This window comes from Megalops cyprinoides, chromosome 24, assembly GCF_013368585.1.
Source record: "Megalops cyprinoides isolate fMegCyp1 chromosome 24, fMegCyp1.pri, whole genome shotgun sequence".
Taxonomy (NCBI): domain Eukaryota; kingdom Metazoa; phylum Chordata; class Actinopteri; order Elopiformes; family Megalopidae; genus Megalops; species Megalops cyprinoides.
Window position 1 is genome coordinate 16,145,995 of NC_050606.1, and position 11,567 is coordinate 16,157,561.

At 40.4% G+C, this 11,567-nt stretch overlaps 1 protein-coding gene across 1 annotated transcript; it reads left to right on the forward strand.

Annotated features, from left to right (window-relative positions):
* Window positions 1-2,023: 2,023 nt before the first annotated feature.
* Window positions 2,024-11,567, forward strand: LOC118771564 (low choriolytic enzyme-like). Its single transcript, XM_036519571.1, has 8 exons — window positions 2,024-2,078; window positions 4,481-4,546; window positions 4,768-4,920; window positions 5,262-5,379; window positions 5,809-5,987; window positions 6,452-6,533; window positions 6,970-7,094; window positions 11,536-11,567. The coding sequence occupies exons 1-8, from the start codon at window positions 2,024-2,026 to the stop codon at window positions 11,565-11,567; spliced, it is 810 nt and encodes a 269-aa protein (XP_036375464.1).

Here is an 11,567-nt window from a genome sequence, read left to right on the forward strand (position 1 = left end):
GTTTTAATAAAACTGTTAACCTGCCAGCTTTAAAAAAACTGTCTACTGTGGCGACAGTTTAGCATAGTGGATAAGGAACAGGAGTCACAACAGAAAGGGAACCAGTTCAATTCTCCGTGGGGGTACTGCTGCTGTACCCTTGGGCAAGGTACTTAACTCACATTTGCCTCAGTACCTATCAAGCTGTATAAACGGATAACATTAGAAAAACCTGTAATTGAAGTCACTTTAGATAAGAGCATCTGCTAAATGCCAATAATTTAATGTAATAATGTAATGTACTGGATCAAAACACCTAATTTGGCAAAAGACACTATTCTCTCACAATATTGAGAGAGTTTTTCTGATTGTATATGATCCTGTTACAGGTTAAAGAGATGAAAATGAGGAGTGGTTTGCCAATATTCAGAAGCGTTTTTTTTTTTTTTTTTTTCCCCAAATGCGGGTGAATTTCACCAAGTTATATTCCAGAAATCACTGAAGACCTTCATCACGTAGTTATGTTGACAACAGTTTTTGCAGAGTAACTTTTGCATTTAACAAAAGAGTATGCTTGATTTGATACTTATACAGGTGCTTTAATACTCTTCGATGTGCATACTAAATTTATACAATTACTAAAACTATATAGTTGATTTTACTGCTGTGTTATTTTCTGATGTAAAACTCTTCATAATTACAGTATACTCCATTGTTTAAAAATCCACATGCATAAATGTGTTTTCTTGTATACATTACAGAGGGCTTCTTCCAAGACAATGGCTGAAAAAGAAGGCAGGCAAGACTTTGAGCATACCCGCCATCTGAAAATAAGTGAGATTCTTATGTTTCCACTTTCAGTCATGTGGTAGTCTACTTCTGATTAATTACTATCAGCAATGGTTTTCATCAGATTTTTACAATACAGATTCAGTACCAAGGTTGAATTCTTTCATAAGAAATCAGGTTGAGGGGCTCTCATGTGCATAAGTAGGCAATGTGCGACAGGTGCTAAGCTAACTTGTATTAGTAGGGGTTCTGTGCAGCACCCTGTAGTTCTGGAAGGTTGTAGTAGCAAAAGGATCTTGGTCCCTGCCCCCAACTCAATTCATCTCTCTCCCTGTAATAAGGGGTAAAACCTATGCTGCGGGTGTGTTTGTGGTTGTATTACGCACGTGCATTTTGGTCATATTGATAGCTCGAGTACTCGACAGAGAAAATGAGCAAGTACTCGAGTACTCGTATTCGGGGGGTTGATCTCGCAACAAGTGTAATCACCAGTAAATACGATATAATTTCGATTAAAAATAAAGAAATACTTTGGATAATTGGATATTTTATTTAAACCTCACAGTTTAACAACAAGGTTATTCATTAATTCCCCCTCAACAAAATGTAGAGGCAGAAAATCTTTGGCTAACATTTCAGCTATTAGCCGTTTTCTTCTCTCAACTCAGCATCTCACGTACGTCTGACTAGTAAAAGACGTCATTTGTGTCTGGTTAGCGTCTTTCGCTCGACATTTTGTGTTTAAATGCGAGGTGATGGCGCATTGTACTAGTAGTAGAGTTACATGACAGCGTTGCGCTGCATAACTTGCACTGCACTGTTTTGTTCAATTTTGTCAAAGTGTTTCCAACCATCACTGTGCATTTTCGAGGCCATTGTTAGCTATATAGCTAGTGCTACAACTTTTGCCTAAGAAGAGGTTCCTGCTCCAGTCTCTGAAATGACTGTCGTCTGATCAGACTCAGTGGACTGTAAGTTCCCCCCCAATGCCACTGTAACCAATCAAAAAATTTTATTATATATAGCTATATATATTTCTGTAAGGATTTATGTTGTGCTGTTGTTTGGTACTGGATTTCGATTGGTGTTAAATGTATTTCATGAAGTTGCAAGATTAAAACGATAAGCGTTCATTCACGCATTTATTGTGTTATGATCGATCATTGTTGTCACTTGCGAGTACTCGATACGCGACTACTCGTGCCCATCCCTAGGTTGCATGCTACTTAGCCTGGTTAAATTAGGAAAACTAAAAATGCTCTGGAACCTCTCCAGTGTTATCCCCACCTCACTAGATTCCTACAGCGCAGGTGAGACGCCCCTATTCCAGAACCACTGCTCAGACTTGAATAACTCGTAACAAGCAAATGAGCTTATTTATTTACCAAAATAAGAAATAAAAAAAAATGTTAAACAAGTAAGGTAACAACAACATATTAGCTTCCAATGCCCTTACAATACACAAAAGCTCTTGTCTCCGTAACTTTAAGTTATTGCATAACACAGTGTTTCAGTACCACCCGTAACATCAATCCTATTTCAATTAACATCACTTCTCAAACACCAACCCACATTTGCACCAGTGTGCAGTGTTTTCAATATAAAACAAACATATGAGCAATGCACTTCAGTACAGAACATAACAGATAGCATATGCACACAAAAACAAGTATTTATTCAAACTTAAACAGAGCAATACACTGCTAAAGTCGTCTGTTGTTCAGTAATAAATTCATTTCACAAAAATTCACAAAAAAAAAAATATAAATGTACCAGCACAGGACCCAGTACCGCACCGGTTGTGTCCCAGTTATTCCGTAATAAATTCAAGTGTTTATAGTCAAAGCTCAACTGTTGGTCCTCCGTGTGCCGCCACGTTGCGTTCGCGCATCGATGATCCCTGGGCCCCCAACACCCTGTCGCCGATTTGTGGTTTGTCCCTCCTCGGACAACTGTCGGCAGGTACTCACCACTGCTGACGGGGAGCACCCCACAAGCCTTGCCGTTTCAGAGATGCTCTGACCCAGTCGTCTAGCCATAACAATTTGGCCCTTGTCAAAGTCGCTCAGGTCTTCACTCCTGCCCATTTCTCCTCCATCCATCACGTTGACTACGAGAACTGATTGTTCGCTTACCATCTAATCTACCCAGACCCTGACATTTGCCCTTGTTTGGAGATGATCAACGTTATTCGGCTCACCTTCTGAGTGGTCATAATGTTTTGGCTCATCCGTGTATGTCATCAGTGCCTCTTATCATGACCAGCTCAAAAATACGTACATTCCCATTTAACCTCTTGTGCAATGGTCACTTGTCTGATGTGACAGAGTCAGGAACCAGTCGCTGGAGAATGTTGCTGCATGGCAGGGCGGGCCAAACAACTTGGCAAAACAGCGGTACGGCAAAACGGCTTCCACTCCCCAAACCGCTGGTGCAAACCACGGCGCTTTCTCGCACCCAGCTTGTTGCGCAGAACACAGCCCCAAAAAATGTTCCAGGCAACCCAGTGGCTCGCAAAATAACATAAAATAAATAAGTAAAAATAATACATTCAAAAGGTAGTCCCGACAGGTGAACAGTTATTTTCACCGCAGTTAACCAGCTTCTTATAGCAGTCCAATGGATAAGTCTATGCGCCAGACGGGGAGAGTTAGCTCTTGCAACCAGCACAGTTAAACGGCAGCGAACCGAGCACTCTGAATACAAGCAGTCCTTATATGCAAAACGGAGTCAGATTATAAATAGCCGTTCGCGAATCGTGAGAAAATACGGCCGTGCACTGGCTCTTTTCATAATAAAAATGTCTCACGTAGCTTCCCCTTAGCTAGCCGTTCCCACGTTCCCCAATAACAGCAAGGGAAAGCTTCTTCCACCGAAGTGAAGCGTCAGTTTCTCCACGTAGGCCAAAAACAATATACGCATAAGCACAATAAGAGTCTTTAATTTATCGCCAACGTCGTCCTGCTCGACTGACGGATACAAACACCTGTTCTCTTATCACTTCCAGCACGTCGCCATTACCGACTTTCATTCATCTTGTTTCTTCTGGCCAGTCTTCTGCCCCGCCCTTCTTCTCCCCTTTATCAGAGCAGCACCTTATTCGCTGATTCACCCATTCTACATTCAATTCTGAATGGCTCTGACTACAATCGCTCAAAAGTTTTTAAAGTGACATCTTAATTGCGATACCCTCTGTATCCCTTACAAGTGTACTCATCTCATTGAGACTAAACCTTATGGCCCAAATTCGAAACTTGCCGTGTTATCTGTGGACCATGACTGATAAAATCACAGCAGTGGAATACATTTGCCAATTGGTTCTACAAAGGACAGGGTTGGTAGATGGGCCAGGGTCTCCTTGTCACAGTACTCCCATTGCCTGGCTGCAGTTTACTCAAATGACATCGGTGAATTTGCACCTGTCTTCCAACTGGAGTACACTTGAAGTGTGAAAAGTAATCATGCTGACCCACATATGTACTGCAGGATTGCATCAGACTCACCCAGAGCTCCCATGCAAACAAAGAGGTTTTTGTGGTGAGAAAGCTAAAGTGGCACAAATGGTGGTTCAAAAATTTGTGGGAAAAAAGGTGGAAATGGTAAAAATCAAGTGTTGTTTAATTCTTATTAACTGGAATGAATAAATTTTCTGTAACTTCTTTGTATATTTGGATGAATTAAAATATGTAACACTCCTCCTTGACTCCACCAGACAACAGCATTGAAAAGGAAGAACTTTCAGTGTCAGCCTTAATCGAGAAAGCTAACAAGAATATTGGTATGTCTCAATGTTGTACGTGTAATTAATTTCATATATATATATATATATATATATATATATATATATATATATATATATATATATATATATATATATGTATATATATATAGAGTAATACATTTCTGTGTGTTGTCTGATGTGAAATACAGCACATATTGTGACTATTCCTTTCATGGGTAGTGCAATACTATTACCCTCACATGTACTCAACATTCTAGGCCAAAAACCTGATAAGCCATTCATCATCTTTGGAGACATTGCTGTCAACATTGGATTGCAGAACGCTGATCCCTGCACATCCCGTAAATGCAAATGGGTCAAGCATCCTAATGGGACAGTTTATGTGCCCTATGTCATCTCCAACCAGTACTGTGAGTAACCTTTACTGACATTAATCCATGTAGCTAATGTGCTAGACACGCGCTGAGATCTCTGAATGTACTGGGATTGCTGTGCGTTACATTGTTGTGAATGAATTTATAGGGATACGTAACGATTCAAAGTATCTGAAGGCATTGAAAATGCAAACACCACAGTGAAGATGAGACATATTTAACACTCCATTGCTTTACTCTTGCTTAGCATTGATTTTGACAGTATGCCACTTTATACATTAAAATGTGTGTTACATGTTTGCTTTATGATACTATGCCATGGAGAAAAATGTGTTAATTTACATTAATTTACATGTTGTCCATGTGTGCTCTGATAGCAACATGTGAGAAGAGTATCATTGAAGAGGGTCTGAAATCCTTTCACTCCTCCACCTGCATCCGATTCATACCCCGGACCACAGAGAAAGACTATTTGGATATTAAGAGTGACGAAGGGTATGTTGGTTTGTTTAAACAGAAGGACACCAGACATCACTTTCCCACAATTATATTTCTTTCCTTTTTCGCAGAGGCCCCAACCTCACTTAAGATGGATGCTTTCATTCCTTCTGACACCAGGGAACACTGCCAGTACACTGCAGTCTGTTCTTGCTTTAACTCTAACCTTCCATATGTGGTTCCAACTCTAACCCACAGTACCTCATACTGTAGATCCACCGCCAAACTTCATTGAGAAAAAGTAACTATGTTACGCTCTGAAATTATTAATGATGCAAGAGATTCACTGTATGTTATTTGCAACCGGCTGATTGGCCTGTGCATTGTTCCATTCAAACACTCCCTAAACAAAATGAACCAGGACCTTTATTGTGTTGTATTATTGTGTACTCGGCACTTGTCTCAGTAACAATCCCTATGTTCCAGGTGCTATTCATATGTTGGGCGCCAAGGTCGTGGTCAGGTGGTGTCCCTGGCACAGCAGGGCTGTGTCTGTCATGGTATTGTCCAGCATGAGATCCTGCATGCCCTCGGTTTCGTTCATGAGCAGACGCGCAGTGACCGAGACCAGCACGTCAAAATCCTATATGAAAACATCGAACCTGGTGTGTACTGCTAGTGCCATCTCCCAGTCACATATTCATAAGAGTGGCATTTCCATGCTCAAAGGGAAACAGGACCATGCTGGCTAGCTGGAGAATATGCAGCAAATGCAACTGAACACAGGTGACGAGGCAAGAATTCCATGCACTCCTGATTTAACATGGCACCTGCTCTTCCACTCTGTGAAAACTAGACCCTCTTGATCTGTGGGTCAATATCCCCATGGAAGGTTATATATAGATAGATAAATAGATATACCTATAGATATAGATATAGATATAGATATAGATATAGATATAGATATACACATACCCCTCCATATACATGTGGTTGGGCTCTGTGACATACTGCTTTGTATTTACATGTAGACATACGGTATCCCTGATTAGAGATAGACATTGAATCAATCCTGGAAAGGACTGCTCAGTTAATACGCATATCTAAACTGTTTCTTGTTTCTCCACAGATATGGAGAGTAATTTTAGGAAAATCGAGACAAACAACCTTGAGACTCCGTATGACTACAACTCAGTGATGGAATATGGGAGGTGTGTGTGAACACAGCGTTACTTGTCGGATGCTCAAAAAAAGTTTACAAGACTTTGTGGTCATGTTGCAGCAATGTCCTGACCTGGCTAGAATGGAGCAGCAATTTGGAGATTTTTGTATTTGTGTAGCAGAGCTGAAATGAATAGCTCATGCGAGTCCTGTGTAAAGCCCGTCGGGTATCAGGTAGCAGGTAGCCGAGCAGTTTCGGCGGCTACGTCACTCCCCAAGACATGGCTAACTAGCATGGCTAAACTCGCTCGCTCACTGACCCCCATTAACATCAATACACAACGCAGTGTAGAGCCCACGGGTTACATTTGCAAGAAAATAATCATCAAGTAAAATTCCATCTCTCTGTTCCCTTTTTATGGCTTGGTGCAGATCAGGGTCACAGCAGTGCTGCTTAATGACACTGCAATGTGCTTGTGGTTTCAGGTATGCCTTCTCCAAAAACAAAAAGCCCACCATCATTCCAATCCCGGATGAAAGTGTGGAAATCGGGAAAGCCAAAGAGATGAGTCCCAATGACATTCTGCGAGTCAACAGGCTGTACGAGTGCTGTAAGTATTGTTTCCTGGAGCACTCAGAGGGGTACAGTCAGCTAGAGGAGTCTTATAAGGTTTTGTTTCTATATTCATGTACACACTCGTTCACATTAATAATGTTAGCTTAGAAATAGCCAAACAAAAAGCACAAGGCACCAATTGAAATTGCCACAGAAATGTGACAGCACAGCCAAGCAACCAGTCTGCTAAAGAGCTCTGTTCTCAGAACAGACTTACAGCCATGGAAGTTTCAATACTTTCAGATGAGAGACCAGTGAGCAAAACTGTCAGCAATGCAGGACAATGTTTAGAGAAGACACTTTCTGGTTTACTTCATGCTGGTGTACCTCATTTCTATATCCCTCTAAAGAAAACTGAAAACTGTTACAATTGAGTCAAAATGCTTGGCTTATAGGACTGTGTTGTGGTGAACCCTTATCCAGATATTTTCATATAATTTGTCCACAGTAGTAATTGCTCATCTTGTCCCTTTTCTCATAGGAAATGATGGAGACAAGTGATCGGAGAGCCGGGATCATTTTTCTTGCTTTTGTAGCTTAGAGTGCAATGCTTATAAACCAATAAAGAAATCCATTTCTTTACTTACCTTACAGTAAAAATAAAATTAAAAAGTATCACGTGAAAAGCAGAGAATAATCAAGTAGTAAGAATGTATGCTCATTAATCATGTTAAACTTTGCTTAATACACCTGCATATCTGTGAAAATGTTTGTATTTTGTGTCTCTTTTATGATCATCTGGTTCTAAGGGCTCCATGTGTGAGTCTATCCATGATACATTTATAGTATAATCTCTTTTTTGCAATGTTCTGATCAAATACACAGAAAAGCAGAAGTGAATGATATCTAACAATAACACAACTAACCTTGAAAAGTAACTCTCACATGAAATGAACTTCTCCACACGTTTCAGCATGACTCTTACTTTTGATGTGGTGAAGCCACAGGTCCAGCCTTGCGAAGCTGTGATCTGGTCATAAGTTAACTCACAGTTGTGGGTTTGAAACCTAGGTCATCATTTTCCCACTTAAAAAGACGTGTTCTTCACTTGAAAATGTGCAGTGCTGAATCTGAGGATGTAGCATTGATGCAAGATGATCGAAACCTTAAAATTAAAAAGAAAGAAGTGATTTAATTTAATATTTTCTCAAACTGCAGGGAATACGTGACACATCAGTTTGTGTGTCTGTGATTTTTCAGGGAATCATTGAATGGGAGGGATTTCAATTTTAAATTTCACTTAAATTTCACCTTTTCGTTTTAATTTCTTACTTTAAAGTTCATCTTGTGTCAGTAACGATGTTGTTGTTGTGGTTGATCAACAGCCCCTTTATGTCTCAAAATTCTCCTAATGCTGTAATGTGTTCAATTGTTCTCCGTTTCAGTAACAGAATCAGACATACCATGTAATAAGACATGCTCAGTTTTATATCCTTGAGCACAGTAAGGCTGACATTGCCTCAGTATTAAAGTAATGCATAAACGCAGATCAGGCAATTTAGAAGAGAATAATACATGTATGCTCTGCTTTAATTACAGACAAAGACACTGACTATTTTTACCTTTATAATTCCATATTTTATTTACATGAAAATTCCTGAATGCACATACTGTATATGCGCTAAATTGGCCATGGTATATTGGTCATAATTTGACCCTCTTACACAGTAAAATGCTAATGCTATCGAGATGAAATTTAGAATTTCGGTGTTGCTGTTGTAATTGTACCATGTTCTGGCAACATGACAATAGGGCGCAAAGACTTCTACTGTCTCAGACATAAAGCAAAGGTAACATAAAACATGGGCCGTATAATCTGAAATGGAAATCAATTTTGCTTTATTGTATTTACACTGATTAATTTGTTTTTCAAATGGTGGTGTATTATGACTAATTGAACCCTCAGAGCACAACAGTGTACACATGAGTGTTCACCAGGGGGTGGACTGACTGTCAGTACCCTCTCCATTGAAGCCAGGAGGCAGGTGGAGGCTGGAGAAGAGCAGGGAACAGCAAACTCAGAAAGTGTAGAATGTGTTTTACTACTGCATAGTGTTAAAAAGACCCCAATACGTGAGCACTGGATTATATCTGTACTTTGCTTTCAATTAATGGAAGAAGAGATGAGCTTACAGCTTACAGAGATGATGCCTGCTAGTGCCACCTAGATTTCCTGTGTGGAACTGACAGGAGGTTTCATTTGATTGTGCTGGCATGCATAAGCTTAACCTCAAATCTGGTGTCTGCTTCTTCCTCCAAATGAAATTCATCAGAGACATGATGTGAAGTCATATAATGAGGCTGAAACCTGTTAGTCTGCCTGGTCTGTTTGATGAGCTGCACTGTAAAACCCTTTAGCCGGGGGGGGGGGGGGCTTTTGGTTGCTGCAGACCACAGTTTGTGATTGCCAAATACCTTAACCCTGACAGCCAAGTCAGCGTATGTATATGGTTCAAGCAGATCCACCTCACAACCAGAACAATACAAAGAGTGCACCTACACAAAAACTAGCAGCACCAAACAAAGAATCCAGTATGACTTGTAAAACAATCAAACACCACTCAACAATTTATCAAGAATCATGTGTCACAGCTAAGCATTCATCGCATTCATATAGCAAGTAATCTTGAGAGGGGATGGTAGGGAGTAGAAACTGTGAAACGAATTCCCCTAAATTCTAGAGGAGGAATATCAGTTCTGGTAACTAACCTGCTGTATGTTGAATGTGTGTCCCCTTGTCCGTATTCCCTCCCTTTTGCTATGAAGGTAACAGCCGGTTTGTCATTCTACGCCACCAGGTCATGTCAGCACACCGTGGCTATTTTATCATCGTCATGAGGTCACACTGAATGCACCCCAGTGCAGCCAAGAAGAGAAGTGCATACCAAAAAAAGAAAAGAAACCACTGAAACTCGTAAGGCTTTACCACAGAATTACCATGCAAAATGTCCTTTTAAGGAAGCCAGAGTCTCTCTGGCAAAACAGTCATAGTGGTGGCTGGTATCTTCTCTCTGCTCCTGGTGGCAGCTGTTATTTTCAGCCACAGAATCAAGATAAACAAGAGAGGCATGTTCTACCACCCACCTCCAGCAACCTCATCACACCAGGAGCCACCCATGTAACAAGTCAGTGAACATGTAACACCTCTTGGGTGTAGCAATAACACAGAAACGACACTTTAAAAATCGTTTAGGTCCCTAGCCTTTGGTAATTTGTGAAAATTTCAAGCCTGTAGAATAGAGCACAAAGAGATCATGCCTAGATATCCAGAGATTGCCAACAGAATTATCCATCTGTACAGTAAAGAATACTTCGTTGCCTCCCAGAAATTAGCTTCATCAGCCATATGCTTTGTTTAAGAGACTTCTGGTTCATCTTCACTTAGAGAAAGAATGGAAACAAAGTGGGATTCTTACCTTTAGTATATATCTGCTGCATTCATAAAATTCATTTGAATACAGCCCTTTTTAATCAGCCATCACTATGAACACATATTCCAGTAAATGCGCTACTGGAGATCATGTACCGTTGTGTTGGTACAGCTTTAAATGTGTTGTGGGCTTGATATATTTTCAATGGTTTTAGCGCCCTCTCATGGTCACAATGGTATCATGGTTAGTATTTGATAAGCTTGTGCTTACGTGACTCTAGTTCAGTTGTGAGTTACTTGTTCAGAAGTGCAGTCACAGTCCTTTTCACTCCTTGAAATCTTGGCCCACATATGCCTTTTTACAGAAAAGAAAAAAGATCAAAAAAGAGACATGTAAAGCGAACTCAAAGAAACTCATGTACAACTGTGAGCTGAAGAAGTAAATCGAAGTAAAGAAGAATTTGAGTTTGAACACGTTCTCTCCTGTTCACTGTCTGTCTAACTGGATAGCCTCAGTCAGTTCTACGTCTAGTGAGGACAGAACAACCATCATGACAGCTGTGTTAAACACTTACAGAGCAGCACAGATCCTTCTTCTCGGTAGAAGGAACAGGGCTCAGATGATGTGCAGTACGCTGAAGTCTCACTTCAGAAGAAAACCAAGAAAAATATGAAGGTAATCATCAACTACATTATTCAGTGCTTTTAACAGGCATGCGTGGTGAATATACAATAAACCACATGAAAGTGTGCATCACCGTGGTTAGTGTACAGACTTCCCTGACAGGAATCAAAATCTCATTGAATCGTCTCTAAATTGTCGTGCCCCAAAGGATGTTTTTGTGGAGGAACTGACTGTTCTCCCGTTTCAGCAAAACCAGTGGCCTTGAAGAGTCCAGGAAACCACAGAGCAGTAGCAGGTTCATGGCTTCAAACCTAGCCTTGCCTCAGAGATAAAGGTGGAGACGAAACTAGTGCATTGAATTAGCAAGGTCATGTAAAGCCAATCAAAATGGATTCCATTACAGATCTGGATCCTGATTAAACATAATTACAGCACACGCAGCAGCCACTTTACTGTATAATCACAAATTTTAA

What these genes read in the sequence shown, in the direction of transcription:
- LOC118771564 (XM_036519571.1), top strand. Translation starts at nt 2,024, where the DNA reads ATGCTCTGGAACCTCTCCAGTGTTATCCCCACCTCACTAGATTCCTAC. An exon ending in ACTAGATTCCTACAGCGCAG is followed by an intron (nt 2,079 to 4,480) that starts GTGAGACGCCCC and finishes TGACTCCACCAG; the next exon opens with ACAACAGCATTGAAAAGGAA. An exon ending in TGTCATCTCCAACCAGTACT is followed by an intron (nt 4,921 to 5,261) that starts GTGAGTAACCTT and finishes GTGCTCTGATAG; the next exon opens with CAACATGTGAGAAGAGTATC.